This window comes from Carcharodon carcharias, chromosome 13, assembly GCF_017639515.1.
Source record: "Carcharodon carcharias isolate sCarCar2 chromosome 13, sCarCar2.pri, whole genome shotgun sequence".
Lineage (NCBI taxonomy): Eukaryota > Metazoa > Chordata > Chondrichthyes > Lamniformes > Lamnidae > Carcharodon > Carcharodon carcharias.
The window spans coordinates 59,046,179-59,073,163 of NC_054479.1; the positions used below are offsets into that span (position 1 = coordinate 59,046,179).

Consider the following 26,985-nt stretch of genomic DNA (forward strand, 5'->3'; position numbering starts at 1 on the left):
TCAGAGGTAGTGACGTTTGTCATTCTGGCACAAGACTCTTTCTCCAGTATTAATGCCCTCAGTATATAAATGAGCATATAGTGCAAAGAAGAGTTTAATATTGTTGGGAGCCTCACCATGTGTAAGTTTCATTGGGAGGAGAACGACTGTCACAGCTGAATTCCAATGTGGAATGTCGAGCAGGATTTAGCATGAACCTGAAGGCCCAATAAATACCTTGCTTTTTTCTCAATTGGATAATCAGTTTCCTCATAATTAAATTGATGGTGCGATTTAACTGGAGAGAAAATAAGGTTTGAAATGAATTTGCTGAAGTACTGAAAGTACTAATGAGCTTAGAAAGTTCAAACTGACCCTCACATCAGGGCTGTTAGATCCCGGGCAACAAGTTTTATTTTATTCATTCATTCACGGGATGTGAGCATCACTGACTAGGCCAAAATTTATTGCCCATTCAGAATTGGCCTTGAGAAGGGGGTGGTGAGCTGCCTTCATGAACTGCTGCAGTCCATGTGGTGTAGGTACGCCCACAGTGCTGTTAGGAAGGGAGTTCCAAGATTTTGACCCAGCTACAGTGAAGGAACGGCAATATATTTCCAGTCAGGATAGTGAGTGACTTGGAGGGCAGCTTGCAAGTAGCAGTGTTCCCATGTGTCTTAATGCAGGGTAAGTTATCCAGCTTTTGGCTGAATTCAAAAACATAGAACGCCTCACCAGTCAGTGAGTAATCCTCCAGCTTTAGTACTTCCAAATTTAATTTCTCTGTTTCCTTGCTCCTTTGAGATCTCCAAGGCCTGTTACAGCTCTTGCTCCATTTTAGAATAAGTCAAAGTTTAGATAATAGCTCTGGTTGAACAAATGTGCAGGTGAATTTTTGCTTTAGTTTTTGAATGGGGTGACATTGTTGAATAACACTTGTTCAATTAGGATCAGCCTTTTCTTTAAACTGCTTGCCTCTCCATTCCCTGCTGCTTTAAGGCTCTCCTTGAAACCAAAGTCGAGGTGTCGAGGTCAAGCACTTGGATACCACTCTTAATAGCTCCTTTGGCTCAGTGCCCATTATTTTTAATTATGCCTCTGTGAAGTGTAGTTTAAAGGTGTTTTATAGCTGCAAGGGTTTTTTGTTATTGTATTGTCCTAATTTCTTGTCAAGGCCTGCAACCCCAAATGATGCCTTGCTGCAGGGATGAAAGCAAAGAATTGCGGATGCTGGAAATCCAAAACAAAAACAGAAACAGAAATACCTGGAAAAACTCAGCAGGTCTGGCAGCATCGACGGAGAAGAACACAGTTGACGTTTCGAGTCCTCATGACCCTTCAACAAGTTCTGTTGAAGGGTCTTGAGGACTTGAAACGTTAACTGTGCTCTGCTCTGCCGATGCTGCCAGACCTGCTGAGTTTCTCCAGGTATTTCTGTTTCTGTTTTTGCCTTGCTGCAGGGCTTGTTCTAAGCAATAGTGCGCCACCCATTCAGAGATGGAGCTGGGTCTTGTGCACAATTCGCTAGATAGCTAGCTCCTGGCATGAAATATGAGAGCCTAAAGAGTAAGGTACAGAATGCCTACCAGCATCCTTTGAATTGTCACCTAACATGAAACAGCACATTCATAATAGAATAGAATAGACTGAAACAGTTGCGTCCATGTCCGTGCAGCAAGACCTTGAGAATATCCAGGCTTGGGCTGATAAGTGGCAAGTAACATTCACACCACACAAGTATTAGGCAATGACCATCTCCAACAAGAGTGAATCTAACCATCTCCCCTTGACATTCAATGGCATTACCATTGCTAAATCCCCCACTATCAACATCCTGGGGGTTACCATTCACCAGAAACTGAACTGGACTAGCCATATAAATACTGTGACTACAAAAGCAGATCAGAGGCTGAGAATTCTGTAGCGAGTAACTCACCTCCTGACTCCCCAAAGCCTGTCCACCATCTACAAGGCGCATCAGGAGTGTGATGGAATACTCTTCATTTGTCTGTGAGAGTGCAGCTCCAACAACACTCAAGAAGCTGGACACCATTCAGGACAAAGCAGTCCACTTGATCGGCACCACATCCACCACCTTCAATGTTTGCTCCCTCCAGCACTGACGCACAGTAGCAGCAATGTGTACTAACTACATGATGCACTGCAGAAACTCACCAAGGCTCCTTCGACACCACCTTCCAAACCCCCAACTTCAACCAACTAGAAGGACAAGGGCAGCAGATAGATGGGAACACTGCCTCCTGGAAGTTCCTTTCCAGGTTACTCAGCATCTTGACTTGGAAATATATTGCCGTTCCTTCACTGTCACTGGGTCAAAATCCTGGAAACCCCTCCTTAACAGCACTGTGGGTGACCTACACCACATGGACTGCAACGGTTCAAGAAGGCAACTCACTACCACCTTCTCACAGGCAATTAGCTATGGCAATAAATGCTGGTCTAGCATTTAAAATTAAATGCATTTAAATTTTAAAAAAGGTTAAAAAAAAGGCTACAAATCTATTCATCTAGCAGTCATGATGCTCAGCACAGAACCAGTCAGATGTATGCTGAGGGGTTTAATATCCTTTGATAGTATGTTCTTAATGCATTGAAAATTAATCCTCACTGCATTGAAGTGGTGTAGAAATGAATTTTAGCTGAACACATTAACCTGTGTGTTACCAGAGAAAATTAATCCCTCGGTATCAATGTGTTTTATATTAAATTAATTAGGACTGAACACTTTTAACCTTGATGGATTTAGAATATTAAATTAAATTAATCATACAGAAATTGATTTTAAAATTCTATTAAATATGAAGATTCTTCACTTTTGGGGGAGATCAAAACGAGGAGCTTTAAAGATCAGAGAGTCATAATCATTCCAATGGAGAATTCAGGAGAAACTTACCAGAGTGTGATTAAAATGTGCAATTTGCTACCAAATGGAGTAGCTGAGGCAACTAGACATATTGAAAGGGAAGTTAGATAAGCATGATGGAAAAAGGAACAGTAGATAGGCTGATAAGATTAGATGAAATAGGAAGGTGAGAGCCTCGTGCGCATCATAAAAACCTGAGGAGTCTATTTGGGCTGAATTGGGCTGTAAATTCTGAAGGGGAGAAATTGTGTTCTGTAGGGATTGCTTTATTGGTGCTAATCAGCCTTCTGATGGTCAAAAGCTGTGTCTGACATGCACACTTCCAACAGTAATTTCACCGGATGCCATTTTGGCAAAAGGGTTTGTGTGTGCACTAGTAATGACCACTGGCAACATGCAGAGCAGGTGGATTATGGTGTTAATCAGTGTGTAATGCCAACACTAACATCTTTAAACACTGCACTCCAACATACAGCTTCTCTTAACCTTGCACAGCTGAACGTAATGTTAAACAATGTGAAGACAACCGCGCCCACCTGTGATGTTTAAAGGGATCATCGACTACTTACAGATTATTAACAGGAATTTTTTTTCTGGCTGCTGCTGCAATTCTATGTATTTTTGGAGCTTTCCAACACTTGTTTAAAGTTTGAATAGCCTACTGGGAGTGTTCTGGCCAGTGCTGAAGTACTTTATTTGGTAGTTTAAAGGCTGGCACAGAAACAAGCTGTTTCCAGACATGGGTGGTCTGATAGGGATTCCTCTCGGAATTAAGTATGACTGAAGGAACGAAGAAAGGTCACACAGAGCAGGGCATGTTGCAGGAAGAGGGAGTAGAGGGGGGTGAGGGGGGAAGTTAAGGGCTCTCAACAGTGGACAACGTCGGCAGAGGGTCTTTTGGGAGCAATTTCATTGCCTCAGCTTCAGTGACACCAAACACCCCAAGGAGGCCTGAAATTTGTCAGCTGCTCCAGCCACAACTTCAACCTCATTGCAGGACAAGGACATCATTGCCTGTGACTGTCAAGGTGACCTTGACTCTTAACCTTGATGCATTTGCCTCCTTCCAGGCTGCCGCTGGAGGTACAAGACACATTTCACAGTTTGCAGTACACTGCTGTGTAGGGGTGATGATGGCATAGTGGTAATGTCATTTGGTTAGTAATCCAAAGGCCCAGGCTAATACTTTGGGAGTATGGGTTTAAATCCCACCATGGTAGCGTGTGGATTTCGAATTCAATTAATGAATCTAGAATATAAAGCTAGTCTCAATAATGGTAACCATGAAACTATCATTGATTCATATTAAAAACCCATCTGGTTGACTAGTGACCTTTAGGGAAGGAAATCTACCATCTTAGCTGGTCTGGCCTACATGTGACTCCAGACCCACAGTAATGTGGTTGACTCTTAACTGCCCTGAAATGGCCACTAGCAAGCCAGTTCAAGGGCAATTAGGGATGGGCAACAAATGCTAGCCTTGCCAGTGACACCCACCCCCCATGAAAGAATGTTTTAAAAAAACAAGATCACAGAGGCTTTCTATAGAAAGAAAGATAGCTTTGTCTTATTCCCACAGGCAAAAGTGCATTGTATAAAAAGAAAACCTACCCAAAAAGCCCAAGGGGTTGAGGATGCTTGAGAGGGTACAAAGAAGATTTACAAGAATGGTCCCCGGGATGGGGAATTTTAATTACGAAGTTAGAGTGGAGAAGCTGGGATTGCTCTCCTTGGAGCAAAAGAAGTTGAAGAGAGATTTGATAGAGGTGTACAAGATTATAACAGGTTTAGATAACATAGACAAGAAAAAATTGTTCCCATTAGCTGATGGTCGCTGTTGGCGGCAGTCCCCCGGAATCGAGGATGACGTCCGTCAGGCTTGGTGAGACTTCAGATGTCTGAGGAGCCCAATTCTGGATCCACATGTTCTTCTGCAGTGGGAGGCACGTTGTTGTGCAGGGGAATGGAAATTGCAGCCTGGGGTTGGCTTCCTTCTTCCTCTGCCACTGCGTTCTGTCTCGCTGTCGAGTCGCTGAGCCTCGAAATGGCTTGCGCCTTGATCGATCAGGTGGCACCATGCCGAGTGATAGGCAGCATTCTCCTCCAAGTCAGTAGTGTTAATGCCCCTGTGCTTTAGGGTGATCTTGAGCGTATCCTTATACCGTTTCCTTTGGCTGCCCTTTGAGCATTGATCAATGGAGAGCTGTGAGAAGAGATCCTGCCAAGGGAGGCGACTTTCGGGCATCCGGGCGCACTGGCCCATCTTGGAATTGGTTACAGAGGAGCAGGGCTTCAATACTGGTAGACGCAGCTTCACGGAAGACGTTTGCCTTAGCCCAGCGATCCTCCCATTTGATCCCCAGGATTTAATGCAAGCATTGCTGGCGGAAGCTCTCAAGGATCTTAATGTGACATCGATAGACAGTCCATGTTTCACTGCAGTAGAGGTGGGTGGTCGAAAACAACAGCCTTATAAACCAGAACTTTTGTTGACTTCCAAAGTTTTCTGTTGTCAAAGACATGTTGGCACAGCTTGAAGAAGTCAGCGCTGGCACAGTTGACTCAGTGTTGGACTTCCTCATCGATGGTAGCCCCTTGGGAGAGGTGGCTGCTGGGATAAGGGGAATGCTAAAAATACTTCAGAGCCACCCCTCTACATGGATGTTGGCACAGGAGTTGCTCGACTGGCCCAGGGAAGGTTGGTAAAGGACCTTCATCTTGGTAATGTTTAAGGACAGGGCAAGTCTCTTATACGAGGTGTTGAAGAGGTCAAGCATCCTTTGCATGTCCTGTACAGAGTGAGACATCACGCAGCAGTCACCCGCAAACTGAAGGTATAGGGTGTCCATGGTGGTGAGTTTTGTTTTTGCCCAGAAGCAACCAAGGTTGAAGAGCTTCCCATCCAGACGATACTGAATGCTGACACTCAGATGAGGTGGACAATGCCAGTCAGGTAAATGATGAACAAGGTGCGGGCGATTACACAACCTTGTTTGACCCCGGTCCGGATGTGAAAGGTGTCAGTTTCAGATCCTCCACTCAGGATGGTCGAGGTCATGTTGTCCTGCAGGAATCTCAGGATGGTGACAAACTTCAACAGACAACCAAAGCCTTGGAGAACAATCCATAGAGCTTCATGATTTAAAGAATCAAACGCCTTGGTCAGGTTGATGACGGCGAGGAACAATTCTTGATTTCGGTCCCGACATTTTTCCTGGATCTGTCCAGCCACAAAGACCATGTCCGCAGTACCCGGGATGGTCGGAGCCACACTGGGTTTCCAGGAGGATCTCCTCAGTGACCGGATGAGGGTGGTTCAGGAGGATGCGGCCAGGATCCTACCCATGATGGACAGGAGGGAAATCCCGCTGTAGTTTTCACAATCAGATCTGTCCCCCTTGTGGATAGTAATGATGGTCACATTCTTGAGATCCCGGGGGATGTCCTCTTCATCCCAGAGGCAGAGGATGCACTGGTAGAGTTGTGACGTGAGCTGATAGCTGCCAGTAGGGTAGACCTCTGTGGATATACCATCTGGCCCACAAGCTTTGTTGGTTTTCATCTGTTGGATGGCCTGCTTAAGCTCATCGATGGTTGGTGGATCGCCGAGGGAATCCTCCACAGGGTGTTGTGAAGGAGTAAACTGTTCCCATTGGTTGATGGTACAAAAACTAGGGAACATAGATTTAAATTTTTAGGCAAGAGATGCAATGGGGGATGTGAGGAAGAACTTCTTCACATAGCGAGTGATAATGGCGTGGAACTCGCTGTCCATGAGGGTTATAGAAGCAGAGATGATCAATGATATCAGAAGGAAATTGGATGGGAAATTGATAGAAAGAAACCTGCAGGACTTCAGTTATGGAGCAGGGGAATGGGACTGACTAGCTTACTCTACAGGAAGCCAACATTGATTTGATGGGCCAAATGGCCTTCTTCTTTTCTGTAAATGGTTCTATGACTCTTGCCAGAGAGAAGCAGTTGGGAGCGAGCATGAAGGTTTTGTTCAGATTGCAGGCTTCCTCATGGTTCAGGGTGCCATTGATTGTGTGCACATTGCTCTGCATGCGCCTCATGTGAACTCAGCCATTTTTCTGAACTGAAAGGGATTCCACTCCCTCAAAGTGCAGTTGGTGTGAGACCACAGGCAGCGTATTATACCAGTGAATGTCTGTTAACCTAGCAGCGGGCACGATTCATAAAATTTTTAAAAAGACAGAAAATGCTGAAAATACTCAGCAGGTCAGGCAGCACCTGTGGAGAGAGAAACAGAGTTAACCTTTTAGGTCCAGTACCTTTCATTGGAACTCAAGCATCATAAACTCCAGCATCTGCAGTATTTTGCTTTCGCAGTAGTTATGATTCCTTCATTCTGCAACAGTCACAGCTACTGGATGATAGGGATCATCCACTCATGATATGGCTCATGACGCCTGAAATCCATGCACAGGTGCACAGTAGGCAAGGACCATTATAAAACAGACCATCAGCATTCTCAACCAGTACTTCTTCAGGTTTCACCACTCAGCTGAGCTCATATCAAGATTGGTGGTAGCATGCTGCATGCTACACAACCTGGTCACCATGAGGGAACAGCGCTTATCAGTACCTATCAGGCAAGAAGCTGAGGAGCAAGAGGAGGAGGAGAAGAAAGTGGAGGAGGAAATGCAACTGGAAGTGGAGGGCCAGGACGGGAAGGAACAACATATACAACCCCTATCTGCCCAGGCTCTAAATGATGAAATAATTAATGAGTGATAATGGTAAACTCAACCACACCTCCCCAATTCCCAGGAGTTCCAACTCTTTACCTTTCCTCTATCACTCTGTCAAATCTTCCTGGCAACACAAAAATTAAAAAAAACAGAAAATTCACACTCCCATCCAAATTTATAAATTAAGCCATAACATCAAACATACAAAAGCAAACATTTTCCCTTGCATTCCTTTGCTTCCTATCTCCTATGTGCTTTTTCCTCTCCCTATGAGCTCCTCTATGAGCTGCTTTCCCTGTGACTACACCACAGTTGGTGGAAGACTTCTGACCTGTGATTGATGAGACAGCATGCAGGCTGGGAGGGTGTACCTGGGCAGCTCTGGGCCTACTCGGCCCCTGCATCATCTCAGCTGCAGCAGGCAGGGGTGGCTGGCTGACACCAACAACAAGGGCACACTGGAGGAGTGGTAGGAATGAGAGCGTGAAGGTTATCACCCTGTGAGAGGGCATCAGATTTGTACTCCAAAAGCCAATGGCTCTCCAAGGGCAGTGCTTCAGCATTCCAAATGATTTGTCAGAGGTGCTTTTTGGAAGCCCCTTTGGACACTGGCATCCAGAGCAATGATGGCAGCAGTCCGAGCTTGTATGACTTCAATCTGAGCTTCCACTGCAGCATTCATTCTTATGCTTATGCTGCAATGGAGACATTGGCTATCAGAAGCTACACCATGCTAGGTTCTACAGTGTGCTGGCTGCCAACTTAGTGCTGCCTGCTAATTTGTATGATTGCTGTATGCAGCTAGTACTAAACATGCTGTTGAGTGACTGCACACCTCAGCAGGTGGCCCAACTTTCTATGAGGGCAGCACCACCTAAAGGCAGCCTGCATCTCTTAAAGGGGAGGTGCATCCTGATTGGAGCAGGTACTGGGATTGTGCAGGAAGAGAGTCTGAACAGGGAGGAGAATGAATTATGGTGCAATGGGGAGAGAGTGTGCTCTAATTTCACTGACAATGCACTGGATGCCTTGGTGGAGAGGGTAGAGATGTGATCTATCCACAGGGAGGGGGGATGCGCCCCAGGCAACCCCCCCCCCCCCCCACCCCCCGCCAAGAAGGAAAAAACAGTTTGGACCAGTACTCCTATTTCCCAGTTTTTACTGTTTTTTCATTCTTGGCGCCCCACTTTCCCCTCATCATAAGCCTAGCCTTCACTTTGCAGTTACCCAAAAACTGCATCCTGGCCAGGCAGTGATAGAAGAGCAAGAAGTGGTAAAGCAGGAAGACAGTGATGAAGAAGAAACCCATCACTCGATTTCAGCCACCAGCTCAGATACTGACAACGTGTGTAATATATGGCTGCTATCCAGGACAAAGCAGCCCGCTTGATTGGCTTTCCATCCACCACCTTAAAAATTCACTCTCTCCACCACTGATGCACAGTGTGCACCATCTACAAGATGCACTGCAGCAATTCGCCAAGGCTCCTTCAACAGCACCTTCCAAACCTCACAGCCTCTACCCCTGCCAATCCATCAGTGCCCTTGCTGTTGCTTGTCAGTCCATCAGTCTAGACCTCTGTCACTCACATTGATGTGGTGCAGTTTGAAACTGGGACTTCTAGAGCCAGATTTGTTCAAGACTGTCCTGCAAGACCATCTGCTGTCTCCCCAGTGAAAATCAACAGCCTTCTACCATCCACAGTGCAGCCATTGACATAAGCATGTAGACATAAGGATATAAAGAAAGGCACACAGAGGACAGGCGCTAAGGGAATGCACAAGGATGATTTCTTAACTATATTATGCAATGTGACATGGTGTGATTATTTATAAATTTGGTTTAGAATGTTTATTTTGGGTTGATTTTGATTTTTACATTGTGACCAAGTGGACATGATGATGATCACAGACAAAAGGAAAATAAGCTGCTGGGACTGCAGTTTGTGAATGGGGGATTGGAGTTGCTTTCACTGGTATCGCAGCCAGATGAGTGGTTCACGGACAACCTGGCCAGTAAGAGGTTGTGTTGGATGCCTTGTCCCCTCCTTCTCCTTGTCATCTCTCTGCTTCCTCTTCCTCCTCCTGCTCCTTAGCTGGATACTGTGTAGGTGGACTGTCATCTCAATGATGGTGAGATTGTGCAGCATTCAGCAGACCAACACTCACTCTACAGAGAAATTAATTAGGGTTCCTCCTGAGTGATCCAGGTAGCAGAAGTGTTTTCTTAGTGTGCCAATGGTCTGCTCTATCATATTTCTTGTGGCAGCATGGCTTTCATTGTATGCATGTTGTCCATGTGTGCATGGCTTATGGAGTGAGGCAAATAGCCCTGGTCGTCTGATAGCCATCCTCTGCTTTGCCATGGTGGCTGAGATGTAGATGGCACAGCACACTGTTGCAGAATGAAGGTATAATGACTGCTGCCAAGATTTTGGGCATTGACTTGCAACATTATGCTGCGTTCCAATGTGTGCTGTGTATGGCCACACATCAGCTGGATGTTGTGGGAGTGGAATCCCTTCCAGTTGACAGTCCAGCTCCAACTCGATATGTGCTGCCAGAAAGTGACATGCCTGCACCAAAGGGAAGCCTGCAATCTTCATGATTTTGTGTACTCACTCTGCCCTGCTTCACTCTGGCAAGATGGGGTAAAATACATTCAGCTTTCTTGTGAAATAGAGACCCAGGGACCACTCTTTATGCAACAGGGGACGGCAAACAGGGAGATGGTAGATCCTGGAAGCAGCCAGACAGATAAAGTTCATGGCCACAATACCTTCACAGCCACTTCTGCCCTCACCCTGCTCTGAGACTACAGGTGGCAGTTTTCTGTAAGGACATTCTTAGAGAAGCACAGACTTCTCACACTATGTTCCTCACTGAGGTTCAGTTGAAGAATTGCTCTCTGAACATCCTGGTTACATGTGGCCTCCTGCAGAGAGCCCTTCTTCCCCTCTTCCTCTCTTCCTCCCTCTTCCAACGGCTCGTTCTCCTCTATGCCGCCTCTGCCCATTCTCCCTGTGGTGGTAGCCCAAGGGAATGAATATCACTGCATCCATTTTTGGCAAGTGGGGGAAGTGGATTGTGCTGAATCCTTGGTTTCTGAACAAAGTCCTTCAGCATGTTTTAGTAACTTTAAAGAAACCCAGAAACTACTAAACATTACGACAATTGCACCAAGAGGCAGCAGAAACTAATCAGCAGCTAAGCTGTAAGGAATTGATGATCCCTTTAAATAGCTGTAATGTGGAGACCTTCCTGCTGCTCAGTGCATGTGCATCTGTGTGTTTAAGAAGCGTTAACTGGAGCTTGCAACTCCAAAATGGCAGTGCTCATGTTAGCACTACATCTTGATTAATGTCACAATTCTATTCTGCAGTCCTCTGATGATCACTCGCTGCCCCCACACTAATACTCTCACCAAAATGGCATCCAGTGTGGCTCATGTCAGAATTCTGCAGGTGCGCTGCAGGCTCATAGTGCCAAGAGAGAGCAGGCAGCAAGGAGTCAAATTTTGTAGCTGGTGTTTCTTTACTTTCAGTCTCTTCATTTTCCTACACACTCTGGGCAGGCACCATGGGACAAAGGGCCTTCTTCTGTACTGTGAAATGTTATAGGTATGTAAAATGAAAAAGGGAAAAACATTTGGTTTTGGTGAGAGGAGACGATAAAGTAAGAGGCACCTGCTTATACCACCCTCACTCAGCTTCTCTCTCAGAAGAGGCTGAGGGATGAGGGAGAAGTAAGGGAGAATTAACTCTGCAGATATACTCATCATCGATTGCTTTAGTCTTGCCAGTTGCCACAGCCTAAGTGATGCACTACATCCATGTTCGAAGAGCAACAAACCTGGCATTGGCATCCAATATTATTTCTTCCCACTGCCTCCTCAGCATGTACCTGGAGGGCCTCCTACCCCGTGTGGATACAGGACATCGCTCTTCTGTTCCACCTCTTTCACCAAGGCCTCCAGTGCTTTAACAGAAAACCTTGGTGTACACTCTCTATCATGTTCTACCATTCTTCAATCTTTGACGGCACAGCTTCAGCTCACAAAGGACTCCCAATTGCCATTTAGCCATGTAGCACCTCTCCTTTAATAGATACAGGCTGCCTTTAAATACTAGAAACCTCAGGTTATTGGGTTCCCTGCTACTGTGTGAAGCCAATAAGCACCACAGGTAGTGCTGGTTGCATGCAGAAATCATTTAAAGTGGCAAATTTAACATGCTGCCTTCATCGCAATGAATGGGCGCAGATTAATCATATACCACAATCCCCATGTACGTTTTCGGAAGTTAGCAAATTACTCTCCCTATCTAATTCTGTGTAAGATTCTGGTCTACTATAGAGTAACAAGTGGATTTTGTTGGCTACATTTTGCATTTTCTTTTTCATTCAGTGTGCCCTTGGAAGGAAAAAAGAAAGTTTGCGATGAGGAGGTGATCCCAATCCTGGTGGAGCTGCTCAGTGACTCAGAGTCTGAGGTCAGGGCTGCAGCAGCAGGAGCGCTGATGTTTGCCACCATCACCACACAAGGTGAGTGACTGACAAGCAATATAGAAGAGACTCTGGAGATTATTGTAGTGAACAGGTGCTGAGTGGGCGCTGTAATAACAAGATATGCCCATTTGAAAGTCTGGTTTTAACACACAGTTTTGGGCCTCATTGCTGATGACTATAGTTTGAATTCACCTGGAGGTGCTAACAGACACCCGCAGGTTTACCACTCAAGCACTGATTAGATACAATTTTTGTGGTGCAGTGTAACTGACTCCACACAACCACTTCCACTGAATGTGCGGAATGTGCTGGCTCACACCCAACATCAGGTTTCATCAGGGACCGAGTAAGAGGATGCACGGGTTTTTCGGACGTAACACTAGAGGTCATGGTGGAGGAGGTCCCTAGGAGAAATGATCGGTACACAGGGGCTGGGGGAGACAGGGGTCTCGTAACTCCTCCTGTCCCTCCCCTCTGCAGCAGCTGGTCCGCTCTACCTGGCCTTATGTCCTCCTCCAATTTCTCGTATCGAGCAAGGGGACAAAGAGATGTACAATCAAGCACCCCCTTTCTCCTGGTGTCTCCTATAAGATGTCCAATAGCTATAGCAACAGAGTACTTAATGAACTCCTCAAGGAATTTCCAGAATGAACGTTACTAGATTGTTGGTGAAATCTTGACAAAGTCCCCAGAAAGTCTCCGATGTGTTTCAAAAGTCCTCTTCAAACCACAGGCAGCAAGGATGTAATCCCAGTCAGCTGGTCAGTGTTTAGAGAGGGCACCTGATTAGCACAATTCCATGCAGCCTTCTTCTTGGGCTCTAACAGGCAATTTAAGTGGCAACCAACTCCATAATGATCCTCCAGGTGGTTGTTCCTAGCACAAGCTTCAACTCCTTTACCAAGATGTCTAACATGGGTTAAACTGTTGTAAAGACTCCACCCTGACCACCTTTCAGGTTCCTTAGCACCTAAAATATCCAGGGAAAATTGATGTCCACTTTGTCAATCAAAGCAGATTGCACAGTGCACTGGGAAAAATATCAAACTCACTTGTCTGCAGTGGGACTCCTGGGCTGGATATAATCGGGCACGAGAGATTGTAAGAAAGAGGCCCATTCGGCCCATTAAGCCTGCTCTGCCATTCAATAAGATTATGGCTGATCTGATTGTGTCCATAACTCCAATTTCCTGCCAGCCCCCTATAATCCTTGACTCCCTAGTAGATCAGAAATCTGTCTAACTCCAACTTGAATATATTCAATGGCCAGGCCTCAACTGCTCTTTTTTTCATTCATTCACGGGATGTGGACATTGCTGGCTGGGCCAACATTTATTGCCCATCCCTAGTTGCCCTTGAGAAGGTGGTGGTGAACTGCCTTCTTGCACCGCTGCAATCCATGTGGTGTTGGTACACCCATAGTGCTGTTAGGGAGGGAGTTCCAGGACTTTGGCCCAGCAACATTGATGGAACGGCGATATATTTCCAAGTTAGGATGGTGTGTGGCTTTGAGGGGAACTTCCAGGAGGTGGTGTTCCCATTTATCTGCAGCCCTTATCCTTCTAGATGGTAACGGTCATGGGTTTGGAAGGTGCTGCCTAAGGAGCCTTGGTGAGTTTCTGCAGTGCATCTTGTAGATGGTACACACTGCTGCTACTGTGCGTCAGTGGTGGAGGGAGTGAATGTTTGTGAAAGGGGTGCCGATCAAGTGGACTGCTTTGTCCTGGACGGTGTCAAGCTTCTTGAGTGTTATTGGAGCTGTACTCATCCAGGCAAGTGGGGAATATTCCATCACACTCCTGACTTGTGCCTTATAGGCAGTGGAGTCAGGAGGTGAATTACTCGTCGCACAACTCCTAGCCTCTGACCTGCTCTTGTAGCCACAGTATTTATATGGCTAGTCCAGTTCAGCTTCTGGTCAATGGTAACCCCCAGGATGTTGATAGTGGAGGATTCATGAAGGCAATACCATTGGATGTCAAAGGGTGATGGCTAGGTTCTCTCTGTTGGAGATGGTCATTGTCTGGCACTTGTGTGACGTGAATGTTACTTGCAACATGTCAGCCCAAGCCTGGATATTGTCCACGTTTTGTTGCATTTGGACATGGGCTGCTTCAGTATCTGTGGAGTCAAGAATGGTGCTGAACATTGTGCAATCATCAGCGAGCATCCCCACTTCTGACCTTATAATGGAAGGAAGGTCATTGATGAAGCAGCTAAAGATGGTTGAGCCTAGGACACTACCCTGAGGATCTCCTGCAGTGATGTCCTGGGACTGAGATGACTGACCTCCAACAACCACAACCATCTTCCTTTGTGTTATGTATGATTCTAACCAATGGAGAGTTTTCCCCCTGATTCCCATTGACTCCAGTTTTGCTAGGGCTCCTTGATGCCACACTTGGTCAAATGCTGCCTAGATGTCAAGGGCAGTCACTCTCACCTCATCCTGGGTGTTCAGCTCTTTTGTCCATGTTTGAACCAAGGTTGTAATGAGGTCAGAAGCTGAGTGACCCTGGCAGAACCAAAACTGAGCATCAATGAGCAAGTTATCGCTGAGTAAGTGCCGCTTGATAGCATTGTTGATGACTCCTTTTATCACTTTACTGATGATCGAGAGTAGACTGATGGGACAGTAATTGGCAGGGTTGGATTTGTCCTGCTTTTTGTGTACAGGACGTACCTGGGCAATTTACCACGTTGCCAAGTAGATGCCAGTGTTGCAGCTGCACTGGAACAGCTTGGCTAGGGGCGCAGCAAGTTCTGGAGCACAAGTCTTCAGCACTTTTGCTGGAATATTGGCAGAGCCCATAGCCTTTGCAGTATCCAGTGCCTTCAGCTTTTTCTTGATATCATGTGAATCTAATTGTCTGAAGACTGGCAACTGTGATGCTGGGGACCTCCAGAGAAGGCCGAGATGGATCATCCACTCGGCAGTTCTGGCTGAAGGTTGCTGCAAATGCTTCATCCTTATCTTTTGCACTGATGTGTGGGCTCTCCCATCATTGAGGATGAGGATATTTGTGGAGCCTCCTCCTCCAGTGAGTTGTTTAATTATCCACCACCATTTACTATTGGATGTGGCAGGACTGCAGAGCTTAGATCTGATCCTTCGGTTGTGGAATTAACTCTGTCTATTGCTTGCTTCTTATGCTGTTTGGCACACAGGTGGTCCTATGTTGTAGCTTCACCAGGTTGATACCTCATTTTTAGGTAAGCCTGGCGCTTCTCCTGGCATGCCCTCCTGCACTCTTTATTGAACCAGGATTGACCCCCTGGCTTGGTGGTAATGGTAGAGTGGGAGATATGCTGGGCTATGAGGTTACAGATTGTGGTTGAGTACAATTCTGCTGTTGCTGATGGCCCACTACCACTCATGGATGCCCAGTCTTGAGTAGCTCGATCTGTTTAAAACCTATCCCATTTAGCACTGTGGTAGTGCCACACAACATGATAGAGGATATCCTCAATGTGAAGGCGGGACTTCGTCTCCACAAGGACTGTGAGGTGGTCACTCGAACCAATACTGTCATGGACAGATGCATCTGTGGCAGGCAGGTTGGTGATGGTGAGGTCAAGTATGTTTTTCCCTCTTTTTGGTTCCTTCACCACCTGCCCCAGACCCAGTCTTGTAGTTATGTCCTTTAGGACTCGGCCTGTGGTGGTGCTATTGAGCCACTCTTGGTGATAGACATTGAAGACCCACATCCAGAATACACCTGATCGCTTGCCACCCTCAGTGCTTCCTCCGAGTGATGTTCAACATGGAGGAGCACTGATTCATCAGCTGAGGGGGTGGCATGTGGTAATCAGCAGGAAGTTTCCTTGCCCATGTTGGGCCTGTTGGAGTTGATGTTGAGGACTCCCAGGGCAACTGTATACCACTGTGCCGACCTCTGCTGGGTCTGTCCTGCCAGTGGGACAGGGCATACTCAGGGATGTTGAGATGTTTATGGTGGTGCCTGGGACATAATCTGTAAGGTATGACTCCATGATTGTTGGATAAGGATGACTGTTGCTTGAATTGGCAATGGTCATCAATTCCAGATTTTTATTGCATTCAAATTCCACCACCTGCCATGGTTGGACTCAAACCCAGGTCCTCAGAGTATTACCCTGGATATCTGGATTACCAGTCCAGTGACAATACCTCCATGCCACTGCCTCCTCTTTATTCTCTACTATTAACTCCCCAATGTCACTCTCTAGAGGACCAACACTCACTTTACTTGCTCTTTTCCCTTTTAACTACCTGTAGAAACTGTTGATATCCATTTTTACATTTCTAGCTAGCTTCCTCTCATGGTCTAATTTCTTTCTCCTTATTAGCCTTTTGTCATTCTCTGCTGTTCTTTATATTCTGACTAGTCATCTGACCTGCCACTCATCTTTGTGGAGTTGTATGCTTTTTTCTTAAGTTTGATGCTTTCCTTAACTTCTTTAGTTAACCACGGATGATGGGTCCTCTCCTTAGAATTTTTCTTTATAGGTGGAATATGCTTATTCTGAGTATTCTGAAATATCCCCTTGAATGTCTGCCACTGCTTCTCTATTGACCTATCCCTAGCTTAGTATCCCAGATCACTTCAGCTAACTCAGCTTTCATACCCACATAGTTGCCTTTATTTAAGTTTAAAATACTAGTCTTAGACCCACTCTTCTCCTTTCAAACCGGATGTAAAATTCAATCATATTGTGATCACTGCTACCAAGGGATGCCTTAATTCTGAGGTCATTAATTAACCCTGTCACATTACACAATACAAAGTCTAATATAACCTGCTCTCTGGTTTGTTCCAGAACATGCTTCTCTAAAAAAAACTATCCCGAAAGTGTTCTGCTTCTTAATTTGGTACCTAGCTTCTCATACTGACTATGCAGAATCTCTTTCCATGCCCTGCCTATGTCATTGGTACCTACATGGACCACGACAACTGGATCCTCCCCCTCCCACTGTAAGTTTCCCTCCAGCCCTGTGCAGATGTCCTGAGCCCTGGCACCGGGCAGGCAACACAGCCTTTTAGACTCTTGCTCTTTGCTGTAGAGAACACTGTCAATCCCCCTCTCTTTACTGTCCCCTATTACCACTACATACTATCCCCTACTACCATACATTCCTGTTTGCTCCCCCAGCTTAATCAGCTTCCTGTACCATGGTGCTGTGGCCAGTCTGCTCATCCACCTTGCAGATCTTGCTTTCACCCACACAGGTTGTGAGCACCTCAAACCTGTTTGACAATTGCAAAGCCTGAGGCTCCTCCACTACTGTCTGCACAGTCCTATCACCTGCCTCACTCATGGTCACATCCTCCTGTCCCTCATTGCTGACCAAAACGAATGACCCAATTCTAAAAAGAGTCTTCTGGAAAAAAGTGTTCAGGTATTTCTCCCCCTCCCTTATGTTGTGCAGTGTCTGCAGTTCAGCTTCCAGATCAATAACCCTGATCCAGAATTCCTCAAGCTGCTTGCACGTTCTTCAGACATGTTTTTCATAGATCGCCTTAGCGTGCAAAAGCTCCCACATTCCACAGCTGCAACATAACACCTGATCAGCCAGTTACTTATGTTATTTGGTTAACTTAATTTAATTACTCTCTTTATTAACTTAGAATAATTCCCAAGTATACTTCACCTCTTTCCCCCGTGCACCAAATTCCCACATGAACCTAATTCGTTACTCACTCATTTCCCTTCTCACTCCAGCTTGATTGCTGATCTCCTCAGATGCCCCTTACTGATTAGAGGTTTAGTCACCCCAGATTGCACCCAGCCTGAGGCATAGGAACAAGTTATTTCTCCTTTTGTTCATAGCTGCCATTAGCATGATCAAAAGAGTAGAAAGGGGAAACCTGTTCCCATTTGTTGTTGGATCGAGAACAAGAGGGCACAGGTTTAAGGTAACTGTCAAAAGGAACAATGGCAACATGAGGAAAAACTTTTCCATGCAGCAAGTTTGGATCTGGAATGCACTGCCTGAGTGTGTTGGAGACAAGTTCAATCAAGGCATTCAAAAAGGAATTGGATTATTATCTGAAAAGAATGAATGTACAGGGCTACAGGGAGAAGGTGGGGGAATGGCACTAGATAAGTTACTCCTATGGAGAGCCAGCACAGACCAGTGGGAAGAATGGCCTCCTTCTGTTCTGTAAGAATTCTATGATTCTATGCTTCTGTGAAAAGAAGAGAACAGAAAGGAATACCTCCTACCATATACCCCTCTCTTACTGAATGATATATTGAAGCATAGGAGCCCCATACTCCAACTCCCTGTAATTAAATTATTGCCCTCCTATGACTTTCTGGATTGGGATCAGTGGCTGACAGACCTCACTTGTTGAAATCTAATTACTCCGGTAAAATATTTTGTTCTTCTGGGAGCCCATCAATGTGCCCTCCATGCCCTGAAAGTTCTGCAGCATCGTGGCTGGGCGAATGAATTTCCTTAGGTCACAGAGTTTGAATATTTGATGCATTAGGTGGTGAAGAAAGAGGAAATGAGCCACAGGAGACGGAAATTACCATGAGACGCTCCAATTAAAGGCAATTCAGAGAGAGCAGTAAACAGCTGAGATGTTTCACTGGGGCACTCAGTTCTACTTGCATCTGAAATTTACAAATAATAAAATATCATTTGCATGGTTGAATGACGCAGCTATGGGACTCAGAGACTAATAATTGGGTTATTTCTGGATACGATTTGATAGACAACAGAATGAGATTTCCTCTTTCCCCCTGTATTTATATGTCTTTCTATTTTTGTCAAATTTATTTTGGTTTGATAAAAACATAATAGCAAGGCTTCCTCAGTAGTTGTATGGCTGAATATAACATGTAATGTGCTATGGAGTAGTATAAACCACAGTGGTCCCTGGGTCCATCCTTGCCTTAATTCCGAATTAAATAATCTCAGCCAGGGCAGCGTTGAAAGCACTATGATAGATCTCTGTATCATTAGTTAATGGGGGAAACAGCAACCAGTGCTCCTGCTGCTGATTACTGTGTAGCCGTTTAGGGGGGAAAGTGGGTGCACCATGCTGACATCAGGCGGACAAGACTGTAATGAGATGTGATGTAGCCAATGTCCAAATACCCCAGTGCCAACTAATGCCTAGATTCAGATGTAAAGAGTGGCCATTGTAGGTGAAGCTCTAGTACCTGTGGAACTGTTCAGAGCTATCGACTTTCTTTGTTAACATGTGAAATAAGCAGTTCTGTGAGTGTCCTTGTGCTAGGTGGCCCCAGTTGTGCCTTTGTTCTGCATCAATGATAGGACTCCTCATCAGTCACATCCTTAGAAGGTAATCCTTATCTCCAAGGGGCCGCCTACTGACTGTATTTAGAGGAGCATAGACCTATGGGAGATGTGACTGGTTCAGAATGATGGCATCATTGTGGCTTCCTGGCTATCTTGCACAGACTTGCTACATACCAGCTGAACCCCAATGGAGTGAAATCTCTTTCCATTAACTAAAACCGCTGGCTGACCTGAGAGTGCCTTGACAGTCACTTGAGTGCAGACTGTGACTTCTTGTACCTGTGGGAAAGCATCCACTGCAGCGAAAAATGAGAACCTTCTGCTTCTGGCTGTCATCATCAATAGCAAAGTGGATGTAAGTGGCCACCCTGGCAAGCATGGCAGTAGGCACTTATGGGCAGCAGATTGTGAAGTCCTGTGGATGTCACCAGCAAATTCCTGAAAGGAGCTGGAAGCGAAGAAATTCGGGGGTTGTGGGGACCTTGACGACCACAGGCAATACATGATCACCCGGTCCACATGAAGGAAGTCTTGTGCCACGAGGCTGCAGATGTCGGCGATGAGTTATTGGTAAAGCTTGAGTCTCCTGAGGCTCCGTCATCGACAAAACTGATCTTCTGCCATTATAGCCTGTGCTTTCGGGTATCACATCCTTCAAGCTGGATCCATCCCCTCTGTCCTGTGGAGTAAAATGTGGCTGAGGAGAAGGCAGCTGCTGCTGTTACAGTTTCTGCATGTCTTGTTCCAAGCTTGAGCTTCATAAGCTGCTCCCATTCTGCAGTGAAAGCTGGCAGCAGAGAAACGCAGATCAAGGGGAAGAACATCCAAAATAAGTGAAGTGACTTTGAAAATGTTGAACTCACCGATAAAGTTGTGAACACATGCTGTCAGAAGAGCACAAGCCTTTCACATTGGCAGGGAAAACAGCTGCACAGTTTCAGTCTTTAAAGGCTTTACAGCCTGTCACTATCATAAAGCAACGAATCCTCACTATGCTGTTGCCTTGTTGATGCTGGCACATTTTACACAGCTCAGGAAACCATTGGCTGTTAAAGCCAGGATGCTGGGTTGCCACTTAGTGACCTGTCATCATGGGGGTTTCCTGCGCACCTCTGAAAGCACTAATTAAAAACTAGACGCCACAGGTTCATCTTGAGTTTCTGACTTGCCAACATTTTTGGGGGGTTTAACCCCTGCCTGCACCCAAACCACACCCATTTCTCAGTTTAAATTCTGCCCGGTTAGCCAAAACAAAGTGAAGGAGGCTTTCTGTTCAATCCTTGTGCAACTGCAAATGGATCAAATTTCTGGTGAAAGCACTATCAGATAGTAAAACTTATGGGAGTAGCTCAAGATGCTGGGTTTGATTTTTAACTAGTTACTCAGTTGTAAAACTGGTGCCTTAAATTGTTTTCCCCTTACGGAAACAGCCCAATTTTCATTGACTATGACAATCAGGAGTGATGTAAAGCAAGCTGCTGATTCACTATCACCTGTTTTACACTTGGCAGAATTTTCCATGTCTGCTGGGTCAGGCGTGTTCAGTGGAGTGAGCGGACAGTATGGCGAGAAGGCCAGAAATCGGTTTCACAACGTTGTGAAACTAATTTGCAATTGTCCGCTCAGCCCGTCGATGGTGGGCTGCATTTGCCACCATTGGACACAGGAACCTCATTGTAATATACCTGCATATTATTATAAGGGCAGCTGGCCGGAATAATCCTCCCTGCTGGATCATCTGCCCTTGTCAGCATGATTGCACACCGGCGTGGTTTACAACGGCATAATAAGGCGTACACATGGCGGGCTGCACTTCGAGGGGGACTCAGAGGTAAGTGCACAGTAACGTTGCACAGCGCTTGCCCGGGTCACCTGTTGGACTTCAAAGCTGAGACACATTAGAGGGAGGTGGGGCAAGGGCTGCCCTGCAGTTGAGGCAACGTGGGGGTGGGTGCAAGGGCTGCCCTGCGGTTGATGGTAGTGCACAAGCCCGTGAGGAATCGGAGGGAGGGAAGCAGCCATGCTTTAGGGAAACCTTGTATAAAGTGACCATTCCTCCACAGCTGAGACAGTTCAGATGCAGCCACATTAACATGATTGGAGTCGGGTCTCTAGCTTATCTGCCCACTCAAGCAATACAGAGGCATGAAGGTGCCACCAAGCGCTGCAGAATTTTACACCCCTCAGGCACAGACTGCAAACTAATGAGTGTTTTAGTGGACTGCAGAACAGTTGGATGACTGAGCACATTGTACAATCTCCTTGCTAAAACTGGCCATGAAGCAGTCACTGGTGGAGGCGCTCACAGCCCCTTGCAATGTCACATCCCAGTTTGGACCAGTCTCCCCCATGGTTCATGCTAACAGTGCAGCCTTGCAGTGCGGGTTAGGAGTATGCCTGTGCCTGAGCTGAGAGCACAGCATGCAGTCCAGGGGGTGAAGCTGCTGCCAGTCGGTCAGATAGAATGGGTGGAGGTGGGTGGGGTTTCGGGCAGCCATGCAGCGCGTTTAACTCTGGTCACCCAACTGGTGGCCAGCACTCTCCGGGATGTGTTAAGACTTAAGACTTAAACAAGAGAGGTTCTTAGTACACCCAAGCTAACCCACGTATTTCTCTCTTTCTCCCTGCAATAGGAATACATCAGAAGCATGGAGCCTGGTGAGCTAGCTGTATGCCTCATGGTTTACAGAGAGCAAAGACGATGGAGAAGAGAGCGACGGAAGCACCTGGCTGTGCAGAGGGAGGAGCAGCACCTTCCAGAAGAAGGGGCGGCTGGGGCTCCCACACATGCTGCTGAAGAGCCTCAGCGAGCCATCATTGGTCGTCATCTAGGTAGACCCAGGGTCTATAGACACTGCCTTTCACTCCTGCAGATGACCGACAACCAGTTTCGCCAAAGACTGCGCATGTCTAGGGCACTGGTTGGTCACATCTGTCAGCTACTGTGGACTCTGGAAGACGTCAAGGATCTGTGATCGACTGAGAATGTAGGATTCATGGACACCATGGAAGCCATGCGCAGACCTGTAGGATGTGTTTGTGATGGTCACACATCACAAATCCTACCCTGTGGCAGGATTTGGTGTCACAGGGACATGGAGGGCATCCACTGCCAGTGGCCATGAAAGTGACAGTGGCGTTCAATTTTTATGCCAATTTCCCCTTTCAGGACTCCACAGGTGAGATCTGTGGGATCTCACAAGTCTCCGCCCACAAATGCATCCATGAGGTCACAGGAGCCATCTTTGCGAGGGCACACAACTTTGTGCATTTTGCCCGGGACCAAGAGAGCCAGGAAACAAGAGCGATTGGATTTGCTCAGATCTCAGGTTTCCCACAGGTGCAGGGTGCCATCGACAGCACTCACATCATGATAATCTCCATTGCAACAAGAGGTCAACTACATCAACCGCAGGGGATTCCATTCGCTGAATGTGCAGCTGGTGTGCGACCATCACAAACACATCCTGCAGGTCTGTGCATGGTTTCCATGGTGTCCACGACTCCTACATTCTCAGTTGATCACAGATCCTTGACGTCTTCCAGAGTCCACAGAAGCTGCAGGGATGGCTCCTTGGGGATAGGGGCTACCCACAGAGGACATGGCTGATGACACCCGTGTGGTGGCCTCAGACTGCAGTAGAACTAAGGTATAATGAGGCTTATGCTGCAAGCTATAAGTTGGTGGAGCAAACCATCGGGATGCTGAAAATGAAGTTCCGGTGCCTGGACCGGCCTGATGGAGGCCTGCTCTTCAGTCCGCAGAGGGTGTCACGCATCATCGTCGCCTGCTATGCCATTTACAACCTGGTGCTGCAACGGGGAGAGGAGCTGGCTGAGGAGGAGCTGGAGGTCTCCTCGGATTAAGAAGACGTCGACAGCGATGAGGGTGAGGAGGTCCTTGAAGATGACAGCAATGAAGCCCTCACACTGGCTAGACAAGGCAGGTGTGCTCGGGAGGCCCTCATTGCTGCTAGATTTGTGGAGGATGATGACAAGATGCAGTGAGGAGATACCATAGATCTTCACATTGCATCTATGAAAATTTGACTCCAGCCTGGCTTATGGCAGCGCACATACCTTCTGTGAGAATGCTCCTGTCATAGAGATGCAGTAGAGGCCCTAATAGTCACTTGATTCCAGGAGGATAATGACGTCATGCAGTGAGGACACTCCATAGATCTTCACAGAGACTCTGAGAATGTCTGACTCTGTCTGGCCGAGGGCAGCTCGCTTGCCCTCTGTGATCAGGATCATAACACGGAGACGCAGCCATGAAACTTTAAATGTACTTGATCCTTTGTCCACCTTCAGTACTTGACCCCTTCAGGAGCAAAGTGTCACTGGTCACAGATGCTGAGGAGATGGGGGCCAACCCCTTAAAGGTGTTGAGAGCACACAGAGAAAATGACAGAACTCTGTGATGCCTGCCCACAACATTCTGGCAGCAATGACAAGCACCGTCAAGGTGCTGGTATCATTAATGTGTCCAGGGAGTGTGAGGCCGGACCATCACTTTGGTCTGAAGGCTTCCAAAGCACAGGGAAGAGGCCCTGGACTGAGACAACTGCCTTTATCTTGTGCAGAAAGGTTTCATATCTGATTGACACAAACACTGCTCATCAGGACAAGGAGCCAAAGGTAGGGAGACATTCTTGAGAGTTTATTGACAAAAGTGAACATTATGTACAGGTGATTAAGACCTGTGCCCAGGCTGTGCCACTACATCTTCTTAACTTTCTTAACCCTGCTACTACGTCTTGGTGCTCCCCGGACATCCCCAGCGGAGGTGGAGGCAGCCTGCTGACTGTGAAGCCCTGTCTGTGATGACTTTGGCGGGTGTCCTCTGGAAGGCTGAGACCTTGAGGGCCCTGGCCTGCTTTCGGGGTCCTGCTGTGTGGCAGTGAAGCTGGAGCTGCTGAGGTCACAGGAAGAGAGGATTCGGATAGGCTGGACACTCCCAGAGTCACCTGGATGGGTGGCCCTGGGCGGGTACATCTACTGATCCTCCACCCTGGGGGCGCCCAAGGACCCCTGGTTGATTCCTTGAGGAGAAGGGGTTGCTGGAGTGAGATCAGGCTGCCCCGCACCCCTCTTGCGTACACACTGTTGGAGGCCAACAGCAGCATCGGTGATGGAGGTTAGCCCGTGCAACAGTGCATGAGTGACATCCTGGATCAAGGTCTCAATGGAGGCTGCCACTCTGCCAGTGTTGGCCTGGGTGCATTGGCATGCCGGAGCTATCACCTCAGCCTGAAGGTGGACAGACTCCTCCATCGTGCTCTGCAATCTAAGGAATACAGCCGATAGCCCTTCCTGATGTTTCCAAGCTTGCCTTTGCAGCTCCAGCAACTGCGACATAACCAAGTCCAGAGGCTCATCATCTGACTTGGACTCAGCAAATTTCTGGACTCCAGCAGTCCTCTGCCAAAAACCTGGGAAATCGCTGCCGCTGCCTGTAGTGGATCAGACAGTGCAATTTGCTCACCAGATTGTGATCCTGTGTCTATTCTAAAGCTAGATCCCACCAAGGCATGTGTTGCTGCACTGGTGGAGGGTGTGAGTGAGGCTGTGACGCATCTTCAGGGAGGGTTTCAGCAGATTACTCATCTGAGCTTCCCTCAGGGCTTGATTGGAGGCCTTGGGTTCTGGGCTCTCTTGGCAGTTTCCCAGATGTGCCTGCGGAAGCAAGGACAGATAGTTAGTGCATGGCAGTGGCCTGTGAAACAGGACACATCACTCATGGCACGGTTGTCTGATGGATGTTGCACTGCTAGATCCTCACTCGGTAGAGCAGCGCCGACCTCACCATCAGCACAGGAACGGTCCAGATCCTCACCAGCCAGCTGGATGGCCCTGTTTTCAAAGTCTGTGAGGACCTTGATTTCAGGCACTCCTCCACCAGTTTGCGACCTCTCCATCATGTTGTGTGCCAGCCTGTCCTGCATGAATAAATGGAGAGAGTGTAAGCAGGACACCTGCCAGGCCAGATGATAAGTATTCCTGACATGAGTGGTCCTACGGGCGGGATGAGGACAATGAAAGTGTGTGTAAGAGAGTGAATGATGAGGTCCCTTGAACTGGCAGTGAGTGAGGGCCCTGTGGGTGTGTGATGGGTTTGTGAATGTGAGTTGAGAGTGAGAAGAGTGACTTAGCCTGGCGGAACGGAGGAGATCATTCGCCCTCTTTTGGCACTGGGTGGCTGTCCTCTTTTGCAGGGCATTGATGCTGACCACCGCTGCCACCACCTCCCAAGCCGTATTGGTGATGCTGCTGCCCCTCCTGAGGCCAGACCGGGTTGAGGACATCACGGCGGGCCTCCACTTCGGCCAAAAGGTGCTCAAGGGATGCATCATTGAACCTGGGGACTGCAGTCTCTTTGCCTTTTGGGGCCATCCTGTCTTCTGTGCAGGAGTCCTGAGCTGAAAGGACTGAGAGGTGTGTGTGCGGCAGCATTTTAAATGTGGTGCCCGGCATGATGAAGCGGCGAGGTAATGGAGTGGCGGACGAATGACAGCCTGCCTGCCATGGAAACGACATGTTTCCCAGGAATACATGATTTATGTGGCGGGTTTGGGACAATACGGCGTGAGAAGCCACCATTGTGGATGGCGGGTAAAACGCCGTTTTTACCACCCACTACCCCACTTAGTGCAAATCTGGGACGATTCTGCCCATTGTCTCAAAAAGTCAAAATCTACCCCTACCTTCTGAAGTTGAAAATGACCCCCCCCAATGCTAAATGTATAAAATATCTACAAAAATATTTCAAAACCCACAAATTAATTTTAATTGAAAGAGTTAAAAACTGATCCAGCAGAATAACCTAAAGCAAGGAATCCAGGTCTTCAGGGGAGGAAAGAAAATACACACCAAGACATAATTTAAAAGGTTTTACAGTGCATCAGCAGTCACAGCCACATGCAGGTATAATTAAAAGGACTAGTCGATGCTGCTTTCTTGAATATTTTATATTTTTGTACAGTCCAGTGAGTTAATTAACCTCCAAGCAGTTGTATAATAAGGCAGAGTTGCAAACGGTGAATGCTGGAATGGAAAACTGGGCCAGATTTTATGTTCAGAGACTGGAATCGTGCCCCTTCAATGCTATGTATTTTCATTAATGCAAATGTTGCAATTCTCCTATTGCATGTAGCAGTTTGTAAGGTGATCCCATCTGCTGTTAGCTGGAACGGGCACTTGCTGTGTTAACCCAAGTGAAATTATAATTATTTACCTCTAAAAGGGGCTATTCACAGTGGTAGAGAATGGGAAGAGAAGTGATGTTTCAAAAGGATCGGTGCTAGCACCACTGTTGTTCACAATTTACATTCACAATTTGGACCTTGGAACCAAAAGTACAATTTCTAAATTCGCAGATGACACCAAATTATTGGGGGGGATGGTGAATACTGAGCAGGAGTGCAACAAATTACAGGAGGTTGTTAATAAACGTTAAAGTGGGCAAATTATTGGCAATTATTAATTAGCTAATTAATTAATTAGAATACCTTGTGCAGTTATGGTTGCCATACTAAAGAACGGATATAGAGGCACTGGAGAAGATGCAGAGATGATTTACAAGGATGATACCAGAAATGCATAGGTATACATATCAGAAAAGAATTGATGGGCTGGGTCTCTTC

At 46.9% G+C, this 26,985-nt stretch overlaps 1 protein-coding gene across 1 annotated transcript in view; it reads left to right on the plus strand.

The window, feature by feature from the left end:
* The window catches only part of rsph14 (radial spoke head 14 homolog), an 876,175-nt gene that overhangs the window by 844,824 nt on the left and 4,366 nt on the right, over nucleotides 1–26,985 (plus strand). The window contains exon 5 of the mRNA XM_041203455.1: nucleotides 11,984–12,120. Within this exon, the coding sequence (XP_041059389.1) occupies nucleotides 11,984–12,120 (137 nt within the window). The remainder of the gene's footprint in view (nucleotides 1–11,983; nucleotides 12,121–26,985) is intronic.